The sequence below is a fragment of the Misgurnus anguillicaudatus genome, chromosome 24, assembly GCF_027580225.2.
Source record: "Misgurnus anguillicaudatus chromosome 24, ASM2758022v2, whole genome shotgun sequence".
Taxonomy (NCBI): domain Eukaryota; kingdom Metazoa; phylum Chordata; class Actinopteri; order Cypriniformes; family Cobitidae; genus Misgurnus; species Misgurnus anguillicaudatus.
Genome location: NC_073360.2, coordinates 49,678,922 through 49,702,028, shown reverse-complemented (window position 1 = coordinate 49,702,028; position 23,107 = coordinate 49,678,922). Strand labels below are relative to the sequence as shown.

At 40.1% G+C, this 23,107-nt stretch overlaps 3 protein-coding genes across 5 annotated transcripts; all 3 read left to right on the top strand.

Annotated features, from left to right (window-relative positions):
- The first annotated feature begins 351 nt into the window (after nucleotides 1-351).
- On the top strand, nucleotides 352-10,663 carry LOC141361481 (protein Smaug homolog 2-like). Its single transcript, XM_073862897.1, has 13 exons — nucleotides 352-488; nucleotides 1,398-1,722; nucleotides 4,024-4,488; nucleotides 4,569-4,805; nucleotides 4,915-5,024; nucleotides 5,211-5,297; nucleotides 5,377-5,647; nucleotides 6,593-6,678; nucleotides 7,010-7,122; nucleotides 7,205-7,412; nucleotides 7,581-7,707; nucleotides 7,800-7,883; nucleotides 7,981-10,663. The coding sequence occupies exons 2-13, from the start codon at nucleotides 1,527-1,529 to the stop codon at nucleotides 8,007-8,009; spliced, it is 2,013 nt and encodes a 670-aa protein (XP_073718998.1). The 5' UTR covers nucleotides 352-488; nucleotides 1,398-1,526; the 3' UTR covers nucleotides 8,010-10,663.
- Nucleotides 10,664-13,220: 2,557 nt separating this feature from the next.
- LOC129437221 (uncharacterized) lies at nucleotides 13,221-16,656 on the top strand. Of its 3 annotated transcripts, XM_073862905.1 has the most exons (7): nucleotides 13,221-13,479; nucleotides 14,048-14,076; nucleotides 14,216-14,304; nucleotides 14,405-14,469; nucleotides 14,541-14,776; nucleotides 14,816-15,067; nucleotides 15,159-16,656. In XM_073862905.1, exons 1-7 carry the CDS (start codon nucleotides 13,431-13,433, stop codon nucleotides 15,159-15,161), a joined length of 723 nt encoding a protein of 240 aa, XP_073719006.1. In that variant the 5' UTR covers nucleotides 13,221-13,430; the 3' UTR covers nucleotides 15,162-16,656. The 3 variants fall into 3 exon arrangements, with proteins under 3 accessions (XP_073719006.1, XP_073719005.1, XP_073719004.1); XM_073862904.1 differs by having other exon boundaries at nucleotides 13,234-13,479; nucleotides 14,420-14,469; nucleotides 14,541-15,067; XM_073862903.1 differs by having other exon boundaries at nucleotides 13,235-13,479; nucleotides 14,541-15,067.
- Nucleotides 16,657-16,719: 63 nt separating this feature from the next.
- LOC141361483 (proteasome subunit alpha type-6-like) lies at nucleotides 16,720-19,357 on the top strand. Its single transcript, XM_073862906.1, has 7 exons — nucleotides 16,720-16,937; nucleotides 17,412-17,506; nucleotides 17,742-17,823; nucleotides 18,413-18,568; nucleotides 18,648-18,826; nucleotides 18,964-19,058; nucleotides 19,149-19,357. Exons 1-7 carry the CDS (start codon nucleotides 16,862-16,864, stop codon nucleotides 19,204-19,206), a joined length of 741 nt encoding a protein of 246 aa, XP_073719007.1. The 5' UTR covers nucleotides 16,720-16,861; the 3' UTR covers nucleotides 19,207-19,357.
- Nucleotides 19,358-23,107: the final 3,750 nt, after the last annotated feature.

Below are 23,107 nucleotides of genomic sequence, written 5' to 3'. Positions count from 1 at the left end.
ATTAAATCTTAATGTTTTAAACAAAATTATGATGCAAGATTTTTTAACTACATTTAAGTTCCCTGTTATGGACAATTCTGCAATTTCTTTCAAATTCCCTTTTTATTCCCTATTAATTCCCATTAGTACCCATGAAAAGTTTCCAACCTTGAAAATTCCCATAATTTTGCAACCCTATCAGTAAGACAATCATAGACTTGCAGTATAACATTGAAAGCGTTGCCATTCATAACAAAACCTGAAAAAAAAAGAGAGAGAGAGAGAGAGAGAGAGAGAGAGAGAGAGAGAGAGAGAGAGAGAGAGAGAGAGAGAGAGAGAGAGAGAGAGAGAGAGAGAGAGAGAGAGAGAGAGAGAGAGAGAGAGAGAGTGGTTGGATGAGCTCGGCTCGGGAGCTCCAGTGATTTTCAGGCCTGTGTCTCTCTCTCTTTTATCCGCATCTGTGTCGGGCTCGTGCCAGTGTGTATCCACGCATTTTACCTGCGTGTCTCGTAAGTAAGTGTGTGTGAGTGTGTGTACATGAACAGGTGTGTGTGTGTGTGTTTAATAAGAGATCAGACTCGCTTTATATCTGTGTGTGTATATGTGTGTGTTAGCGCTTTGGTGTGTGTGTATGTGTTGATAAACTCTCGTGTGTTTTTTTAGTGTTGTTGTAATGAAGTAGATTAGTGTTGTGGTGTGTTCTGATAGATGTTGTGTGTTTTTGTGTATGTATGTGTGTGTGAATGTTTATGTGATTGAGTCAGATGTCTGTTAGCATTAGCGTTAGCATCAGGCCTGTTAGCCGCGCTTTAACCTAACGTTACTCTTCAGCTTTATTGTGGTTCTGCTTTGACTCAAGGCTTATAAACATTACACACAACCGTTGTCAACACTTTATAACAAACTCATTTACTTCAGTGTGTGTTTGTGAGGTTCATGGCATGTGTTTATTATTAGCGGTGTGTTTTAAAGCTAACAGCGGGTATCGATAAACCGCCGCTTCACAGATATATCGTCTGCAAAATAAATAAAAAAGACGGAATTTACCCCTCATCCCACTGAATTTACCCTTTCTTTTACTGACAGGGGGTTTCTCAGTGAGGTTACATTGAATAGTTTTCACTGTAAGAGAGTCTGATCTGAGATCAGCTTTAGTTATTGATGTAATCCAGTAGTGAGAGTTGCTGTGGTGTGCAGTAAGTTGGGAATCTGATTATGAATGAGTGAATCTCCTACAGGTGTGTGTGTGTGTGTGTGTGTTTGTGTGTGTTTGTGTGTGTGTGTGTAACTGTGTTATGTCTGCAGGTGTTGGGTTGTGCATCATGCATTAGATACATCTGTGTTTCTGGGTCACGTCTGCTTGTCTGTCTGTGTGTGTTTGAAGACTGAAAGACTTCCTCTTGGTCTTGGTGAATCAGGTCCACTCGTGTCCAGAACCATGTGAGGGATTATTAAATGCACCCGAGTGAGTGGACTGGAGCACTGCCTGTAACCTCCCCAGTTTATACAAACCCCGCCCCCATCCAAGAGACCCGCAGAAACTCGCCATGATGTTCCGGGACCAGGTGGGGATTTTGACGGACTGGTTTAAGGGCTGGAACGAGTGCGAGCAGACGGTCGCCCTGCTGTCGTTGTTGAAGCGAGTTTCTCGGACGCAGGCGAGGTTTCTGCACATCTGTCTGGATCACTGGCTGGCCGACTGCACAGAGATACACATACTAGAGGCGGAGGCCAACAACGCAGGTAAACGCGCACAATGATGTACTCACAAACTTTACTAAGAGTGACACTGATTATACCAAATATCTGGACAATTCTGTCACAGTGTCCTCGTTTGTGCCAAACCTGTGTGAGATTTTGCCTTCCATGTCAAATCTCAATCGCTTGGGTACCTGGCATGTTTGGGTAGAAGAGATGAAATAAACCAATAGATTGTGATGTAAAAAAGTTAAAGCTGCTGCACAGGCTCAGAACATCATATTGCATAAAGGGCTCAGGGTTCCTACGGGTCTTTGAAAGTTTGTGAATCTGGGGAAAAATTCAAGGCCCTGGGTAGTTTTTGAAAATATACATTCATAGATACAGGTCATTGGAAGTGCTTGAATCTATTTTTCTGGAAAAAAGTCCATATTATTCCCTGTGTAGTGTAGGATAATATCATACAAATTCTAGACATTTTAAGCACACATGCTAAACTGTTCGCTTTAAATGTTTATATTTTCTGTATGTGAATGTTGATTCATACCAAAATGCTTTTTTGTATAGTTGTTTTGACACATGAAAACGTCTCGGGTTACGTATGTAAGTGTTGTTCCCTGAGAAGGGAACGAGACGCTGCGTCTCTCTCGTGCAATACTTCCTGCGTCCCTGTAACGCCGTCTTTGGCAATATTTCAGATAGTGATATACTTCCTGACTCCCGCGTCACCCTGTCTTTGTCATTAAGCCTCACCATTGGTTGAATTTGATATACACATTCAGACACACTTACCCCTGGAGGTGTCCTCAAAGTGTCACCCAGTGACGCAGCACGAGTTCCCTTGAAAGGAAACTGTAAGAATGTATCTTAAAAGGTAACACAATGTAACCTTACTCTCATTTGAAATGTGTCCCCACATTTAGTCCTTGCAGTTGAGGGTATTGGATCTGGAAAGTCTTTGAAAAGTCCTGGAATTTGAAGTTAACTAAGGTGTGGGAACCCTGAGGGCTATGGACTCGGGTTGGGCGGTATATCGAGTTTTGGTAATATATCGTTATTTTTTCCCAGCGGGATGAGATGGTAGTGTCTGATATGATCCTTCTTATTTGCAACAGAAGCTCTGACAGAAATATAGATTGAGATCAAACGTAAGCTTTCCAACCAGCTCGTGTGTGTGCAGCTGTCGATTTTCAAACAGGGAGAAAAACCATGTCTCTGATTTTTGTTTTCATCGTGTATGTATCGTATTCCACCATTAGCGTTGCAAAATTCTGGAAATTTTTAAGGCTGGAAACTTTCCATGGGAATTAACAGGAATGAACTGTGAATTAAAAACAAATTGCCTATAAAAAGTTGCCTATAACAGGAAAAAAATCATCTTGCAGCATAATTTTATTTATAACAACAACATTTCATGCAATTTCTGTTGAATTTCAGTTCCTGCTCAGTCACCAAAAAGTTTGACACATTACTATTTTTGAAGTTTTTGAAAGAAGTCTCTCATGCTCATCAAGCCAGCATTTATTTGATAAGAATCCATTAGAAATTATTAATATTAGAATGAATTATGATTTTTTTTTAATCAAATAAATCCACGCTTGTATCAGGAATCTTCAAAATTTGTATAAAGTTGCATGCATGTCTGCTTATGACCTTATGACCATGTTTGTATATGATAAAACAAGCTTTTTTATAGTCTACTTAAAACTTTTTAGTTTTACTTGTTGATTTTATATTATTTTAGTTGTTGATGTTTTATCATTGTTTAAAATGTTAACATGCATAAAAGAAGCTAAGCTAATATAAAACATATGTAATAAATAAGTTAGGGCTGGGAAAAGATTAATTGCGATTAATCGCATACAAAATAAAAGTGATTTTTGGCATGATATATGGGTGTGTGCTGTGTGTAATTATTGTGTACGTATAAATACACACACATTTATGTATGCATTGTAGAAACATTTACATATATATGTATATATTTATTTATTTATTTATATATATTCTATATTATATATACATTTTAAAAAATGATGTATAAATAAAAAATCTGGCATGAATATATTTGTGTGTGTGTGTGTGTGTGTGTGTGTGTGTGTGTGTGGTTAAATATACACAATAATTACACACAGTACACACACATATATTATGCAAAAAAACTTTTATTTTGTATGCAATTAATCGCGATTAATCTTTTCCCAGCCCTAAAATAAATATTAAAATTGATGCTATTAATAGAACAGTGTGGTTTGGCGGGCACAATGTTGGAGACCACTGTCCTAGATGATCTTAAACTATACAAGCACAGATAATCCAGACATTGCTTTCCCGTCTGATTCGTAGCGATCGTGAGTCAGTGGCAGCAGGAGCCGAAGGAGAAAGTTGTGTCTCTCCTGCTGTCTCACCTCCCCCTGCTGCAGCCGCGCAACGCAGAGGCCAAGTGTGAGTACATGAACCTGCTGCAGAAGGTCCTGTGCCACACCATCGAGAGCAGCCTGTTTGTGGAGGAGAGCCGCCAGCTGCTGTCTTACGCCCTGATTCATCCGGCCACCACCATCGACGACCGCAACTCTCTCGCCATGTGGCTCAATCACCTGGAGGATCATCTTTCGTCGCGGCCGCCCCCTTCCGGGCCGTACCATCACGCCCGGCAGGGTTCGGACGAGTGGCCGGGTTCCGCCGAGTCCCTGGAGCCGTCGTACGGCTGGCAGGAGAACCTTTCGTCGACGTGCAGCTCGCCGGCCGGGCAGAACGGGCACGTGGCTTTTCCCGGCACGGGCGGCGTGACTTCGCCCGTCAACAATGCAGGTAAAGCGCTCGGGGATCAGAGTCAAGGAGTTGAATGTGCCGCTCAGTTTGTTTATCAGTGTTTAATGATCGCTCGACAGGGCTGCAGGTACAGCCGAGCCCGTTGAAGCCCTCCATGTCACTCACCCCCGCCAGTCAGACTGCCTGCAGCTCCGATTGGCTGAACCAGGACGATGGGATTGGATGTCAAGGGGTGGGAGGAGCAGAACACGCCCCCCTGTCACCCCAGAGCAGCATTACATCGTCGGGGAGCGAACCAACAGAGGACCAGAGCAACGCACGCAACACTTTCCAAGAGGATGGGAGTGGGATGAAAGGTGAAAATGCAAACACGCTGCAGACAACACACACACACACACACACACACACACACACCGAGTCATGAGGTTTTATTATTCATTGTTTGTTGTGTTATTCCTCTGTCAGATGTGCCGGGCTGGCTGAAGAGTCTCCGTCTGCATAAATACGCTTCACTTTTCTCTCAGATGACGTATGATGAAATGATGATTCTCACAGAACAGCATCTTGAGTCACAGGTGAGCTCCATGCTGCTCAACATCTCAGCCAATCAGTGTATGATTCATCAAAGCCCCGCCCCCAAAAGATTCATACTGAGGAAAACGTACTTGGCGATGAAGTGAATTTTTCTCTTCTATGTTTGCCTCTCAGATCCATGAATCAGAGCTCGAGCTGATTGGATGTTTTGTGTTTGTCTTTTACAGAACGTGACAAAAGGGGCTCGACATAAGATCGCTCTGAGCATACAGAAACTCAGAGAACGACCAAGTCTTCTCAAATCTCTTGAAAAGGTGAATCATTAATCTAGGATCTCATTGTGTGTTCTACTCATCTTCTTAAGACGTTTATCACAGAAACTGTCCATTACAGGATATACTGGAAGGCGGAAATGTTCGTAATGCTTTACAAGAACTTCAGCAGATCATCATCACACCAATCAAAGCCTTTGCCCCGCCCACTGCTGCTCAAAAGGAGGTGGAGCCTGGAGTTACACCTGTTGATAAAGCAGCCAATTCCGGTGAGGAGAAGGAAACTGAAGGTTTCCAGACCCACAATCCTCCTCCGTGTGACGGAGAATCCTCATCCGCTCCCATTTCTGATGGAGATATTGCTGGACAATTCACACGTGTGATGGGGAAAGGTAATTACACACTGATTATGTGTGTGTGTGTGTGTGTCTTATGTGTTAAAGGACCATAAACTTAATTAGTCATCAGTTTCTTGTGCTTCGGTGTGTTTGCGTCTCTGCGTGCGACTGTCCGTCCATGCGTGCATCCATATGTGCGTCCGTAGTCTGTGCGTACGTCCGTCTGTGCATGCATGTGTTTGTTTGTCTGTGCGTGCGTCCGTGCATGTTTTTGTCTGTGCATCTGTCTGTGTGTGTGTGCATGCATCTGTGCATGTGTCCCTGCATGTGTTTGTCTGTACTTGCGTCTGTCTGTGCAGGCATGCATGCGTATATGTGTTTGTGCGTGCGAGCGTGTGTCTCTGTGAGTGTGCGTCTGTGTGTGTTTTTGTCTGTGCATCTGTCTGTGCGTGCGTGCATGTGTTTGTTTGTGCATGCAAGTGTGCATGCATCCGTTTGTGCGTGCATCCATTCGTGCATGCATCCGTTTGTGCGTGCATCCATTCGTGCATGTGTCCGTGCATGCATGTGTTTGTCTGTGCGTGGGAGCGTGCATCTGTCTGTGCGTGCGTGCATGTTTTTGTCTGTGCATGCAAGCATGCATGTGTCTGTTCGTGCATGCGTCCGTGCATGTTTGCATGTGTTTGTCTGTGCGTGCGAGCGTGCATCTGTCTGTGCCTGTGTTTGTCTGTGCATGCAAGTGTCCATCCGTGCATGCGTCCATCCGTGCATGCGTCTGTGCATGCATTTTTCTGTGTGTGCGAGCGTGCATTTGTCTGCGTGCGTGCATGTGTTTGTCTGTGCATGCAAGCATGCATGTGTCCGTCCGTGCATGCGTCCATCCGTGCATATGTTTGTGCATGAGTGCATGTGTTTGTCTGTGTGTGTAAGCGTGCATCTGTGTGTGTGTGTTCAGGTTGTGTCTTGTGTTGGTGTGTTAAGGTTTTCTCTTTGTTGCAGTATGTACACAGTTATTGGTATCCAGGCCGGATGAGGAGAATATCAGCTGTTACCTGCAGCTCATTGAGAAGTGTTTGACACACGAGGTGAGACACATGATACAATCTCTATCTAATAATATATTCATCTACATCCTGCACTCTTTTGTTTAAACATTTAGCTTGCTTACACTAATTTCAGTGTTGAGTCTTAAGAAGACTTATTTGGGTCGATAAACTCCTGGAGAAAAACTGACCTGAAAGCATCATGTCAGGGATAAAAGTATCCACATTAAGTGTTGTAACCACAGTTGTTGTTGTATACCTTAAAATAATTGTGTACTTAACAGTTCGCAAGACAGAAAGCATTTGAGATACATCTGTATTCTTATGTCAAAGGTGTTTATCATTTGTGTTGTGTTTGGTGTATTTTTGTCAGGCATTTACAGAGACACAGAAGAAGAGGCTGTTGTCATGGAAACAGCAGGTGCTGAAGTTGCTCCGCCTCTTCCCACGGAAAGCCATGATGGATAGTGGAGTGTACCGGAGAGGGTGCGTGTCTGCTTGTCTCTCCGCTCATGTCTCTCTCTCTCTCTGCCGCCGTGTGTTTATTCTGACGAGTGTGTTTGTGCAGGTGGCCGGCGTACGGCTCCAACTCTCTGCCCACAGCTGGTTCTGTGAGCGCGGGTTTGGGCCGACGGGCGCAGCGGCCGTTTCAGATGCCTCCGCGGGGTGCTCCTGCCCCCAGGAGCGTGGGGCTGATGACTACCGGCGGTCTGGGCGGAGCATCGCCCCGACACTCGCTCACCAGCCCTGCGGCCGTCACGGGACAGGGGCGACAGGTTAGGATAACGCACGTTTAGTGTGTCATAGTCTCGGTAAATCCCGATGATTTATTATAAGTGTAATTATTATTATTGGACAATGATTAGGACACAAGGTTTGCAATAGCGGCCCTCTTGATGATCAAAATCTTAGAATCGCAGCACAAATGTCCTCATGTGTTTCAGAACTTGTGGTTTGGGAACCCGGGCGGCAGTAACAGCATGCCGAGCCAGAGCAGAAGTTCGGTTCAGAGAACTCACTCTTTACCCGTGCACACGTCTCCACACACCATGCTTCTGTTTCAACAGCAAGGTACATGTAAACACACACAAGAACTGGATTTTACTACTTTTTCTTATTCAGAAGCTCACACTGTTTCTAATGTCACTTGTGTTTGTTCCCAGAATGCCAAGTTCCAGGAACGGATCTGGAGATCAACCCCACTCTGGAGTCTCTGTGCCTCAGCATGACAGAGCATGCCTTAGGAGGTACGACCAATCACAGTTAACCTGTTAATAATATTCATCAATAATAGTTTAAAACGCAAGTAATGGATGTTATATATGCTTGTATCTCTATTTGCAGACGGAATGGACAGAACGTCAACGATATGAAAAACTTCACTTCAGTTCGTCACCGAGTCGCCCGACACACACGCGAACGATACCAGTCTCACTACAGTCACACGAAACTAACTGTGTATATGTTCTCTAATATTTTTCTACTTTATTGTACTTAACTAAGTTTATTATAAATGGAATACAAAACATAAATGATTATATTACGAAAAGGCAGAGCAGGAAGACGGACGCTTCGGGTCGATCCGATCGCCGGCCGCGAGGAGCGGTGCCTTTAAGGGCTTCGGGCCGCCGAGAGATGTTCTGCCGAGCCACGATTACTCCGTCAGTAGCCGATCGTATAAACGTCTGTTATCTGATGGCTGTTTACATCCGCTTACTGTGTTCACCTGTCTGCATGCGCTCTCACGTCCCATGACAGACTTCCTGTGACTTCTCTGTCTGAGCGGTAGGTTTAAGAACGCACGCCGGCCGTCGTGCCGTAGACTCTGTTTGGGATGAACGTCTGACCCGCACCCTTATACCTGTGTATATTTATCTGCTATAATGTCGAGGTACAAGAGGTTTCTTAGCACTTATACGTAACAAGTTTACTGTGCGGCACTACGGCCGATTCTGTCTGCGACGGCCGCGTAGTGGTTTTGTAAATATGCAGGAATAGGAAAATCGTACGAGCGAAGAGTCTTTACGGAAATGATTTTTATACGCAAACCTTCAAAGAAAACGTCAGTGGTGCGGCTGTTACGTGGATCACGGGAGACGTCGTTTCGGAGAGATCGAGCTGTGCTCGTTCCGCAAACGTCGTTCCTTTCGATTCGCTATAACTGACAGGGACGTCCACCGATGACAGACTCCGCCTCATACTCACTGACTGAATGATGCAAAAACCCACCAATCGGAATCCATTTCATCACATCTCTGCCATGTGAGGCCACTTTAGAGATTTGTCCAATCACAGCGGTGCTTATAAACAGCAAATACATTTATTCATGAATTTCTGTTCTCTTAGAATGATACAGACCCATCTGATCTAACAGCAACATCAGAGAGGTGTGTGTGTGTGCGTGAGCGTGTCTGTCTCTCTGCATGCGAGCGTGTGTGTATGCGTGAGTGTGCGTGCACGCACATGAATGTGTCTGTCTGTCTCTGTGCAAGCGTGCGGCGTGCGCGAGCGGGCTTGCGTGAGCGTGTCTGTCTCTTTGCATGCATGCGAGTGTGCGTGTCTGTCACTGTGCATGCGTATGTGAACATGTGTGTGCGTGCATGCGTGAACGTGTGTGTGTGTGAGATCTAGAGAGTGTGTCTATTTGTCTCTCTGGTTGTGATGATGTTATTGTGAGGACTTTAGTGTGTTTCTTGATGTCTCTTTACACAGATATTGGGCTCCAGCTCTGTATCTAGTAAAACTTTATTGACTGAAAAAACTTGTTTTGCTTCTGTAAGAATTTACTTTGTGTTGCTTCACAGTTTATTGCTTTGTACTTTATATAAAATGAAGAATATCTATTTCATATTTTACCCCAAAAATAAAAAGAAAATATTTTTCATGAGGAAGATTAAGCCTGTTTTGCGGAATAGTATGAAATTATGTAATTCCAAATGAACACCTCCTCCAAAAATCTCTGTTATTATGAATGAATTTTTATTGTATAGTGCAATAATAGGTCATGACAGCGTTTATTGAATAAATGTTGTGTGACGCTGATGAAATGACACTTAAATGGGCTTTGTTTTCTTTATGTAAAGTATGAATATTTTCTTGAGATTTTTGTAGTGAAATATATCCGGTCCGTCTCGACTGATATTGTGTCAAAGTGTCTGTGTGTTCATCCTTTCACTCAGGATCATCCCACTATGCAACTACTCTTTAACACCATAGATACATGAAGTTTTATTCGCAGATGTTGGTTTTCAGACGTGATCATGCAGAGTTTTTGCAAACTGAAAGAAATGATGAGAAGATTAGGAAGTGTTTCAGACGTCTGCTTCAGGTCTGTTGTGGGAAGTAGAGCTTCACGTTGAGCAGTCACGTCTGCTTTCTGTTGGACACCTAAATGATGAAATGAAGAGAAAGAGGAGTCTTTATGTTAAGATGAACAGAAGGTTTCAGTCAAATTCTTCAGTCCACGCAAGCTTCAGTCTCTTTCACATTGATGTGACCTCATTCTTCATGTGTTTCTGTCTGTCTGTCTGTCTGCGGGTCAGGGTGCGAGAACAGCCTGGTGCTGCTTCATTCTCTGTGGCTTCATTCATCATTTTTGTTAGTTTGTAAAGGGTCAGGAACCCTCGGAGGAAAACAGGTTATGGTCAAAATCTTCTTCCTCTGTATCCATGTAGTTGATGGGTTGAGAAGCTTTAAATGAGGGGAAGTCATTCAAAGATTTGGGGTCACAGCATTGTCCTCTGGTTTATCTGTCCGTCTGTCTGTCTGTCTCTCAGCCAGTGAGACCTCTGACTGTGAATCTTTGTAAAGACCGACTGCAGGACCAACTGCTAGAGATCAGACACAGATGAATGGCGCTTGGCATGAACTATATTATTATTATTATTATGATTATTATTATTACTGACATCTGGAGTGATGGGACTTTGTGTGTGTGTGTTGCTCTGTTTGGTTAAATTCTTCTAATATCTTTGTCATGATTCTTATATGGAGATCAGAATGATAATAAATTGTTCCTGTTTTGCTATTAAGGTGTTTGGTGACTTATTTAAGGGACAAATTCACGTGTGTGTATAAGATGTCTACCAATGAGTATTAGGGTCAAGCTAAAATAAAAAAATAGAACCATCACAAGAGTAAAATTATTATAATCCAAGATTTAACTAGTAGTTTTTCAAGAAATAAAATAAAATATTTTGAGTTTATTTTTTTTTTACCTTGGCCCTGATCCTCTGTGGTAGATGTCAGCTATACAGTAATAATGCTTATTTTTTTAAAGCACCTTAAGTGCCAAATTGCAAAGCATTTGCAGCTGGGATGCTTACAAATAAATGTGTGAATGTGCAACATTAAAAGTGAAATTACGAAGGAGGATTAGGGCCAAGCTAAAATAAAAAAACATCTCGAAGGTGATTAAAGTCATTAAAATGCGAGAATAAAATAATTTAAAGAGAAAAAAGTAAAAAACAATTTCGTCGCCATTTAACGAGAATAAAGTCGCCATTTAACGAGAATAAAGTCGCCATTTAACGAGAATAAAGTCGCCATTTAACGAGAATAAAGTCGCCATTTAACGAGAATAAAGTCGCCATTTAACGAGAATAAAGTCGCCATTTAACGAGAATAAAGTCGCCATTTAACGAGAATTTTTTTTATATTCAATATATTCAGTTTAGACTTATTCTTTACGTTGTTTATTGCATTAAGATAGTGATATAAATACACTAAATTCACTACACACTATAAAATATTTATGTTTAATATATATTAGGGCTGTCAATAGATTAAAAAAATTAATCTAGATTAATCGCATGATTTCATGAGTTAACTGCGATTAATCGCAAATTAATCGCACATTTTTATCCATTCTAAATTTACCCTAATTTAACACTTTTCAGGTTTTTAATATTCTAATCATATATACATATATAGATGCTTTATGCAAATGTATGTTAACCACAGCCTGTTTACATTTTAACAGAATCACCAGCCATTGTTTTGTATATGAATTTTCCTTTCAGAAGAATTTTCTTTCTCCATTTTTTTTTGCTGCTGCATCATTTGTGACATGTGAAGGCAAGTTGAGTCGGAATTAGCAAATTTAAAAAAAATAGTTGTTCATATTTTGACATTCTCTATTAAAACATAGAACAATGCATGATTTGTTTAAATATAAGAAAATATGATAGAACTACACGTTTTTGAAGTTTAATGATTCAAATTAACACTTACATTTCCTCATCCATACTTTATATTAGCTCATCAATTCCTTAAAATCTCTGGTAATACTAATAGATTTAGCACACACAAAGCAAAAACATCATCAATGTATGTTCAACTTTTTTTCCTTTTGTTTGATTGACATTGAGATAGACTGCTTAAAATCTAAGTGATCTAATATAATGTTACACATCAGATATTTTTACCCAACAGTTAACCAAACATTTACTTAAACATAACAGATTATAGATCCTACCTGCGTGAATTCGTATCAAAACAGATATTTGTAAAACTGTAATTTTGTGTAGATGTCTATATATCCGGGTCGCGCACTCGCGCGTCTGTGTGCACGCGCTTCAGATATCAGTCAGTCAGCGTGAGGGGATCGCTTTTGAGTCTTGTCGCTCTTAATAACTCTTTTAACATTAATCAGGTACCGAACTTTATCTCTCTTAATGACTCTTTTAACATCAAGCAAGTCCTGCAGTCTATTTTCTAAGTCATGCTTAAAAGCGAAACCAAAATGAATTGAGACGCATTTTTGTATTAGATTAAGCATTAGGAGGACGGTAACGTTACACCTCTCAGACGTATAAATAAAGATCATATCAGATGTCCAACGAGCATTTAGAGCATTGGATTTGGTAGACGATTTGCTTAATGTTCTTATTTCTATGAAAACCTTTTACTCATTTAGAGAGAGTCACATTTGTCTGCGTCTCTGTTCATTCAACTATGGGCTGGACCAAGGGTCAAACAGAAATTGCGCGTTGCGTTAATCTCTGTTAAAAAAATTAGTGGCGTTAAAATGAATTTGCGTTAACGCGTTATTAACGCGTTAATTTTGACAGCCCTAATATATATATATGTTTTATTTTGGCCCTATCCTCCTCCTTTGAAATAGTAGGGATAAAAACATATCTAAGAAACACAATCTGACCATCCTTGTCTTGTAAATGTTCTGAAAGTGTGTACTTGTCTTGTACTTACCATCTGAGTTTTTAGGTTAAAATTGCATCCAACAGGATAGATATAGTTTTGTGTTGTTTAAGTGCTACTGGTACTGCACACGAATGCGGTACAGGTGAGTTTAAAGGGTTAATTAAACCAATAATGAAAATTTGTCGTACTTCACCCCTCATATCGTTCCACACCCATAAGACTTTATCTTAGGAACATAAAGATATTTTGATAAAATCCGTGAGCTATCTGAGACCCATTTTTCTATCATTAAGTGACGAGAATACCTTTGGTGCTCACAGTATCCGAGACGTATTCACGAAAGCAGCACGTGCATTTGTTAAACAGCGCCATCCTGCGTAAGTCATAGATATATAATTATATAGATTCCCTGTTGGCGGACGCATCTATGGAGCTGTTGAATGAGGCATCTATGTGTACATGTATATCTACGCGCACAGACGCTGGCTTGCTTTATCGGTGTGCGAGCACTGAGCGGGAGCGCGCAGGATTTATTATATCATTCAGGTGGATTCTCCTGTAATCACACATAAACGGATTCAATCGTATCATCATCATCATCATCTCTCCTGCTCAGCGCGTGTATGTGAATAATGCGCGTGCTCGTCTTCTGCACGGCAGTGTGTGTTCTGAATACCGGAGGTGCGTGAGTAAAAAATAAACTATATGTGAGAAATGAATTTAAACAAAGCATTAATGAATATTTGTGTATAATCTGAAGTCATTTACACCCGTAGAGGTGTTTGCGTTTATTCAACAATGATCGCGTTACATAACAGATCATCTCAAAACATCGATCACAGGAATCCCTACTGTATGTGTTATTCTGTGCATTTGTGTTGTTTATTTTGTGCATTTGTGTTGTTATTCGTTTTTTATTGATGTTATTCGTTTTGTATTATGGATGAGTGTTTAGTTGGTCGAGCTCGTGCTCGAGGATTAGAGTTAAACTCTAATAAGGAGCGCGCACACGCGCAGGTATCTCTCACATGCATCACGTGTTTGTGTATAATGTAACGCTAATAGTGTTGACTGAAGCGCATTTATCTCACACATTTATAGCACATCTTATTCAACAATCTGCACTGGATCAGAGTTTGTGAGGTTCATGACATAAATTCTTATACAGATGTTCAAATTTTGCGACAATTTACTGTAAGTTAGTAGCACAAGAACATCTTGTGATGAGCGTCTGTGTTCTTCTCTGCAGTGAGATGTCTCCCTCTGCTGGATGATAAGGTCAGAGGTCATTTTATTATGAGTTTAGGTTACTGTGATGATATAATTAGTGATGCTTATAAAGTTTTGTATAAACTGTGTGTGTGTGTGTGTGTGTGTGTGTGTGTGTGTGTGTGTGTGTGTGTGTGTGTGTGTGTAGGGTGCAGGTGAGTGCGACACTAAAGATGTCAGTATGAGTACAAACATGAACGGGCCAGGAACAGACTGTACTGCGGTCGAGTCAGATGAGGTTCATTAAATAATCTTTGTCATTTAATTTGGTTACTAAGGACCAATCAGTAAAGAGAATAGTCAATATGTCCTGATGATGTCATGTGTCCTCAGATGATGTACTGAACACTGAAGAGAGACATAAAGCTCTACTGAGAGAATTACAGGAATTAGCAGAACAAGGTCAGTAACACACAAACACACACAGATTTGTGTTCAAGTCAGTTTAAACACACGTTTTTGTGTCAATCCAGAGGGAGAGAGAAAGAGCAAGCGAGGATATGCCCGTGATGATTATAAACAGAAAGGCAGAGATGAAGATGAAGAGTGGGAGGAGGATGAAGAAGATGATGAAGGTGTGATGGAGAATGAGCAAAACGAGAGAGATCTGGAGGAGCTGCTGGAGATGAAAGAGACACGGGACGAAGAGAAACGACAACAGATGGAGTCGGAGGATGAGAGGAGCACAGAGCTGGAGCTGATGATGGAGGTGCAGAAGGTGGAGAAGGAGCTGAAGCAGCTGCTGGAGGAGCAGATGAACGACACGCAGAGCTGGAACAGAGAGAAGGAGAAACAGCAGAAGCAGGAGGAACTGCAGGAGCTGCTGAGGAAGATGAGTCGGGCGCAGGAGGAAGATGAAAAGAAGAATCGGAGCAGAAGCGACGGACAGACGGACAAAAGAGAGACGCCGCAGAAGAGAGAGATGGAGAAGGCCAGCGATGAAGCCACACGACAGTTTGAGAGAGAAAGAGAGAGACAAAGAGAGGAAGATGAAGATGAGGTGTGTTTCTGATTCATTTAATACAATTATTTTTGGACTGTGAATTTTTGGGTGAATTGAGTTGATCATCTGTGTTTGCGTGTTTTATCAGTAGCTGTTGGAAATTGAAGCCGACTTGAGGAAGGTGGCAGCTGAACTTCGGGAACTACGCAACGGTTAAACGCGTACACACATTTATAATTCTTTAAATAACCCACACACACATAAACAAACTATAATCGCTTTAACTAACCATCAACTTCTGTTTGTCTTAGATGTGAAATAAGATATTATTCACCTCATAGTGATGATTTTACTGTCAGAGTGTTCAGAAAACAAGCATACAGAAACAAGCCATAATGCAGTTCTTGAGGCTAAGACACACACATTTGTGTTTGGTTCTCAGTTGTTTATCAAAGGGGACATATTATGAAAATCGGACTTCAATGTTTAAGTGTTATAATTGGGTCCCCAGTGCTTCTATCAACCTGGAAAATGTGAAAAAATAAACCCAGTAACTCTGCAAGCATGTGAAAAAAATAGCTAATTGAAATTTGGCTCCCCTTGTGATGTCAGAAGGGGATCTTATTATAATAATACCGCCTTTTAATCAGCACTATCCAACCATGACACAGCCATTTAGTGCAGAGAGAGAGAAAATAATTGGCTGCACAATTGAGTTTCAACTTCAACAAACCACCATTAAGGTGATCAGTGTTTGCATTATCAGCTCATTTGCATTTTAAAGGACAAACCCAAAACGGCACATTTTTGCTCACACCTACAAAGTGTCTTATAAAAAATTATCTGTGTAGTATTTTGAAATAAATAATATCTTGACATATGTACTCTTGGGACACCAAAGATTTATTTTACATTTAATAAAAAGTCATAATATGTCCCCTTTAAACGTAACTCACAGGCCACGCCCCTTTGCTTACATCACACAGGTACAGACTGTTTGAACTGAAATACTCTCAGATGTGACTCCTCATTCTAATAATTAAACATTAATATTTGTATAATAATGCAGTAATGATTAAATACATATAATCACATATAATATATTGTGCACTTATGCGCTCTTGACTGTTACTGTGTGCGTGTTTGCGCATGCGTGCGTGTGTATAAAACATTCTGCTCTGTTTTAAACACTGATGTGAAATGGCTTTAAACTGTTAAGACACATTAAGACTGTTCTGGGGTCAGAACACAAGCTGTTTTCTTTTGACATCATCTACTGGATCAATGAATGGTCAGAATATTACAGGGTTTCCGCGCGCGCGCGTTTCAATAATAATGATCTGCAAATAACAATCACGATTGTGTGTGTGTGTGTGTGTGTGTGATGTTGTACAGGAAACACTTGTGTTCTTTCTATCTTTGTTGCACTTTTCTATAAACAGGCAATCAAAGCAGGTGTCATCACGCACGCGCACACACGCACAATAAGGATTTTAGGTAATTTGTGAAATAAACAGCAATAAGAGAGAGATTAAGTAAATCTTGTGTGTGTTTGATACAACATCAGATTTAATGTGTAATATTTATTTGATATGTAAAGACATGAGTGTAGTTGTGTATTTAATAAAGGCTCTTATGTGAACACACGGTTGTGTCTCTTCCTCTTTATTGTTGCGCGCGCCTCACTGAAAGAGAAAGTGAAAGTATAAATCGCTCACTCACTCTCGCTCTCTCTCAGTCAATCGACGATCTTTGGCGATATTTAACTCTCAATATCCTCAGATTGATGTGATACATGTGCACACATTGAGTTTGTTTAAGTAGTGAAGTGTGTTTTGTGAAATTGTGAAGATGTCTCGAGGTTCAAACGCTGGATTTGATCGTCACATCACCATCTTTTCACCTGAGGGAAGACTTTATCAAGTCGGTAAGATATTTACTCTTAAACTCGATCAATTTGACTCTTAACTAAAATATTATTATTATATCATTCAGTTCAATTGTGTAGTGTGTGAGATGATAGTGTATTAGATAACAAACACAGACTGTAAATTCACCTGAAAGAGCTTCAGCAGCTGACCCAGAGTCAGCACAAACACATCGCGGTGACGTCTATGTAGATCTCCTGTCAGATGTCATATTAACATTTAAAAGATGTATAGATGTTAATAATTTAGATTTGTATGTAAAACTGCTCTTTCTAAGACGTTTATTAGATGTTTATACACAACAGTTGTTGTTCAGATCTTTAGCAGACATCTTACCTGTGCAGTGTGTGCTATCTGAGGAGATAATGACTTCATTATAAATCACTATAAATATTTTTTACAGACTGATACGTTTCTTGTGTGATCTGTGACTGTATTATTGTATACTGTTTTGTGTTTGTGTGTGTTTGTCGAATATGCCTTCAAAGCCATCAGTCAGAGTGGACTCACATCTGTGGGCATCAGAGGATCAGACTGCAGTGTGCTCGTGACACAGAAGAAAGTTCCGGTAACACAAACATACAAACACTAATACACACGCACAATCACACACTTATAGCTACACACAAACATATGCACACTAATACACACACAGAGAGAAAGAGAAAACCACTCATGCACACTCAGCACAATTTAACATCTTATTAGAAACAGTATCATACTTGTGTGTCTGTGTTCATGTGTTGTGTGTCTGTGTGTGTTAGTGTGTGTAAGCATCTCTTTCTGTTTGTCTTTGTGTGCAGGATTCACTGCTGGATGCATCAACGCTAACAAACATGTTCAAACTCACTCCAAACATCGGCTGTGTCATGACAGGACATTATGGTGTGTGTTTGTGTGTTATTCACACACTTTCTTGTATTTAGTTTCTGATAGATTTTATTGCACTTTCTTAGACAGCATCACAGCTAGACAACAACTGAAAGCGTCATCATGGGTGAATTGTGATGATCGGTGTTCCTCTTGTGGTGAGCAATAGATAGCAGAGCTTTGAACCAGATTTTTTTCCTATTTGGTTCGTTCTGAACAGAAACAGTATTTTAACGTTTCCGGTTTTCAGTTCAACACTAAAATTGACGTTTCTGAACCGGTTAGAACAAAAAATAAAGTTCCCGAACCGGTTAATAACGTTCCATGTCAGCTGTGGGATATACAAATAAGCAGGTTGATCATTATGACATTAAACTTAAATTATTAGTCTACATAATTTCCCTTAAGTCCCTATCTTGTCATCAACATTCTTATGTTGTGTGTTTCATTTTCATTAAATTAAAGTACTTCTCACTTTTTGCCATGCAGAATTACAGTAAACTAAATATAGCTGAAATAATAAATGCACAACTATTATGCAATAGCAAGAACATACAGATTGTCCTCTATTGAGCAATGTTGTTTGTTTGTGTTGTGTGTATAGCGGACAGTCGGTCTCAGGTACATCGAGCGCGCATCGAGGCGGCCGAGTGGAAGTATAAGTTTGGTTATGACATCACAGCGGATATGTTGTGTCGTCGTCTGGCGGACATCTCACAGGTGTACACACAGAACGCAGAGATGAGACCACTGGGCTGCTGTGAGTACTGATTTTAACTCAGACATTCATCTCTGTCAAACACTGAACTGGTCTCAATCTGTCTGTCTGTCTCTATTAGGTATGATGCTGATTGCCATGGACCCTCAGCTGGGGCCGTTGCTTTATAAATGTGACCCGGCTGGATATTTCTGTGGCTTCCGGGCGACGAGTGTTGGGGTGAAACACACAGAAGGCAACAGTTACCTGGAGAAAAAACTCAAAAAACAACCCGAGCTCTCCTACGACAGGACTGTAGAGGTACACAACAATCTCTCTGTGTGTGTTTGCATTTAATAATATTTGTGAAGTCATCTTCAGGGGGTATAGTTCAGTTTGTTCATTGAATAATTAAGTGAAGGACATCAATAAAGTGCAGTTTGTCTCCTGTGCACTAGATGGCGATCTCATGTCTGTCCTCTATACTTTCAATGGATTTCAAATGTACTGAGCTGGAGGTGGGAGTCGTGACGAAGGAAAAGCCCAAATTCAGGTGCAAACCAAATGATGAGATGTTATGAATGATCAATGTCTGATGATTATTATTATTTACATTGAGTAATCTTGTCTCTATTGATTTTAGGATTTTATCAGAAGGAGAAATTGAAGGTCATCTGTCAGCGATCGCTGAGAGGGAATAGTTAGTGTCAGGTTAACAGAGTCACACACCTGATGTCATTAAAAACCAGCTCAACACAAGATTATTTCTCTATGTATGTTAGTTAGTCAATGACAAACCTGATGTATAAACCAGCTACAACCAATTCATTAAATAAAAGAATCTTAAATGGATTGTCTCATTGGATAATAATTATATAAGATTAAGAACACCTTTATATTCTTATGTAGATGCATTTCTGCCTCATGTAAGATGTACTTCTCTCTTTCTCTATCCGGTGGTGACATCACTTCAGACTGTGTGTTGAAATGAGCTATAACAGACATGCGTATCTAATGTTTTACATTTGGAAATAAACAGAAGCTTTCTTCAAATTTAAAGAGACACACACACAGAAACGGCAATTTTTTATACAACATCATATAACGAAAGATCTGTGGTGAATTTTGAGCTGAAATTTAAAGACACATTCTGGGGATACCAGAGACTTTTAATATTGTTGAAAACAACTATGTTAGGTGCCCTTTAATGTTCTCTACATCAGAATGTATTTTTTACCATTGATATTTAGAAAGGCTGAAGAGTTCTAGAATGGATTGTGAAGATCCAGATTCTCCTACTTATCCAGACCAGAGCCAGTACTTATTGAACTTTGCATAACGTCCTGGCTATTCAGTACTGTCACAGTAGTGGAGCAAGAATGCGTTTCAAAAGCGGGGGGTGAGCAGTGGACTGAGCCGTTGGTTGCAATTTGCAACCTCACCACTAAAATGTACACACTGCACCTTCAACATTTTAAACAATGATACAACATATGAACAAGTAAAACAAAAAAAGTTTTGAGTAGATTATAAAAGTTGTAAAAAGTAGCCGTCAGTTTGCTTTATCCATTGTGGTAGCTCGATCACAAAAGGGTTGGAGACCCCGGCCCTGGTTTGGGGTTTTCCTTAAGTCTCTATCTTGTCATTAAACATTAAAAAAGGCTACATTATGTAGGCGACATAACTGTTATTTTGACATGCCTACATTTGTTGAGTGCACTTAAACACGCGCACACACACAGACGGAGGACGAATTCCAAACGGCACTTCGGGAAGAAGATGCAGCATAAACAGTCGCTCCACATAAAGTGAAAATTACGTTGTTTTTCATTGCTTTATTTGTCAAATGTAGTTTAATGGACTACAATATGAGATACAGTAGTGCATCTCTCTCTCAAGTTTATAGATCAAGAGTTCTGATCTTTGAAGGGCATAGGGATAGCCTAATCACATTTGATTGAAGTTGGACCGGACACATTCAACTGCATGTGTGTCTGTGCGTAAATTGTTCACTTTAGCACCTTGTGTGGTTAAATTGTTTAAAATCACTTAAGTGTTAACATTTGCAAACCTTTAAAACACGTGCATATCATCAACTTTCACCCTATTTAAATTTGCATATTAATCCGCAAATCGCATGCAACCCGAACTGTGGGTCGTGATCTGTACGGATCAACTGCTATCCATTTCACCACTAATTGCTATTAAAAAAACAAACATCTTGAGACACTTGGTAGCCTACAATATTTCCCTCTTATGATTGAGCATAAGAGAGTTGGGCTTGAGTAGACTACCTGCCGCTGGCAAGCTTCTCATTTCTCTGATGAGTCAACGACGACCGGAAGTGAACTTCACCGATTCATATTGCACAGAAATCTTGTCAAAGAACAAAAAATAACGGTATTAACCGGTTACCAGTATTTTAAATAAACGTTTCTGTTCCAGAACATATATATTTTTTAAAGTTTCTGGTTTTCGTTTTTGTTTCTTGGTTCTTCCAGCATAAAAATGCTGCAAACTGGACTCTGTTTTCCATCAAAACCACAAGACTTTCACACACATTTGGAGTTGCCTTGCACCAGACCACGCAAGTATCCAAAAAGGTTCTATATCATAAAACGGTGTTTAAGACGAGCCCTTTTTAATGAGGTGAAATGTTGGTTTTATGCAGAGTCTCTCTTGTTTGTCTTGGGAAAAATTTACTTTACTAAAAATGTTCACTACATTCTAAAGCATAGAATCTTACTGTGTATTCCTTTTATATTGCATATTAAAATCGATTTAATACCTAATTACATAAAAACTTTCGTACTTTTTACTTTAAAAAATACTAGATGTTTAATGTACTTAAATATTAAATATAAACTAAAAACGTGAAATTATGAAATGTAGTGGAGTAAAAATTATGATAATATGCTTTGGCGTGTATGTTTTCCAAAGAAAAACACTGATAAAATATGAATACTTAAAAATGAAATTAAAAATACTTAAGTAGTGTCCACCTCTGCACAAAAAGTACAAAACTCTGTGATGATGAAAAAATAGATATTACAGCAATCAAGAAGTGCAATGATTTAAGAGAGAAAAACAATGTTTTTCTATATCTGTATGCAAACTATATCTTGAGAATTGAAATGGGTGAATTACTATCCAATATGTTCTTGCATTTGGTGCTAGCCTTGAACCAAAACCAAAATCTACTGCCAGGTCCTCAACATCGAACCGTGTGATCTGGAAGGATTTCTTTTCTTTTTAAAGAAAGAATGCTAATGCAAATGGGACAGGTTTCCTAAGGAACACCAGATTAAAATGTTCGTTCCTGTAATAGTCTGTGACATTATGGGCCCTATCTTGCACCCAGCGCAATTGACTTTGTCAGTGACGCATGTATAATTCGTATTTTGCACCGGCGCACAGCGGGTTTTTCCCTCCACAGACGCACGTCGGCAAACTAGGGAATGAATTTGCGCTCCCTGGGCGGTTAAGCGCAAAAAAGGAGGCATGTTCCGGCGCAAACCATCCCTGATGCTATTTTGCAGTTTCAGATAACAATTGCGCCACTGACCAAAAAAAAAACTAGTCTAAAGTCAGTGGCGTGTTGCGCGTGGTTCATTATGCTATTTTAAGGGCGCTATTTATGACTTTGAGAACTTTCTATTCATATTGAAGCAGCATGTTTTTTTTGCTCTGAGTATCCTGAATGGCGATATAATAGCTGAACTAACATAACAGAGAGTAAATCTGTGTGGTTTTGGTGATATTATTTTTTTACACAGAGTAAACTATTAAATTTTGTAAATTATTACAGTTGTACTGCTGTTTATGTCAATGCACCGTTACTGTGATGGCTTAGCACCCAGACTTTGAGACTGACTTGACTTACTCATTGTAACGGGGTGATATGAGTTCGGGACTGCATTTCCCATAAGGCTATGCAGTAGCGTAATGTTCACGTCAGCACGCACTATAAATAGACGCACGGTAGCATAGTGTGTCCTCCTCTTTCATTCATTGATTCTGCCAACAAGCAAACATTATTATAAGGTACTATAAATAGACTCATAGTAGTGTGGATTGCTTTCACCTCATTTGTCGGGTCTACAAACAAGCTTGTCGATCTTCAGGTTACTGTTCATTTAATTTAATGCGGGTATAAGGCATCTTCATGTACGGATTTTATTGTTAAGAAAACCGTGCGTGTTAATGGTGATTGGCCTGACGACAGAGTCTTCAAAGAGTATGAGTGATGTATGAGCGAAATGCTTGTTAGAGGTTCCTTTTTAATAGAAGAAACAACCGGTTGGTTTTAATTCTGTCTTTCACAGATCCAGATATATTTTTAAGGTCAAGCACGACTATTGTTACTATTTTATATTTTGATTTTTGTGGTGAATTTCCCCTTTCTTATTGTATTAGTGATTTATGATTACTATTAGTATTTGTGTAATGATTTGAGGGTTTTTTATTCATTATTATTTTTATTTTATTTTTGTGAATGTATGATTAATTTTGTTTCCTCTCTTTGTAGTTTTCATCCTTTCTGACTCTCGGCAGCACAGGGGCTTCCCTTGTGGGTGCGACTGGCACTGGTGCGGTGGTGGG

Excerpts from the sequence above, each read along its gene's own strand:
- LOC141361481 (XM_073862897.1), top strand. The coding sequence starts at position 1,527 with ATGATGTTCCGGGACCAGGTGGGGATTTTGACGGACTGGTTTAAGGGC. Across the intron at positions 5,298-5,376 it reads TTCTCAAATCTCTTGAAAAG|GATATACTGGAAGGCGGAAA; the intron begins GTGAATCATTAA and ends TGTCCATTACAG. Across the intron at positions 6,679-7,009 it reads AGAAGTGTTTGACACACGAG|GCATTTACAGAGACACAGAA; the intron begins GTGAGACACATG and ends TATTTTTGTCAG.
- LOC129437221 (XM_073862903.1), top strand. The coding sequence starts at position 13,431 with ATGCGCGTGCTCGTCTTCTGCACGGCAGTGTGTGTTCTGAATACCGGA. Across the intron at positions 14,305-14,404 it reads ACTGCGGTCGAGTCAGATGA|TGTACTGAACACTGAAGAGA; the intron begins GGTTCATTAAAT and ends GTCCTCAGATGA. Across the intron at positions 14,470-14,540 it reads ACAGGAATTAGCAGAACAAG|AGGGAGAGAGAAAGAGCAAG; the intron begins GTCAGTAACACA and ends GTGTCAATCCAG.
- LOC141361483 (XM_073862906.1), top strand. The coding sequence starts at position 16,862 with ATGTCTCGAGGTTCAAACGCTGGATTTGATCGTCACATCACCATCTTT. Across the intron at positions 17,507-17,741 it reads TGACACAGAAGAAAGTTCCG|GATTCACTGCTGGATGCATC; the intron begins GTAACACAAACA and ends CTTTGTGTGCAG. Across the intron at positions 17,824-18,412 it reads TGTCATGACAGGACATTATG|CGGACAGTCGGTCTCAGGTA; the intron begins GTGTGTGTTTGT and ends TTGTGTGTATAG.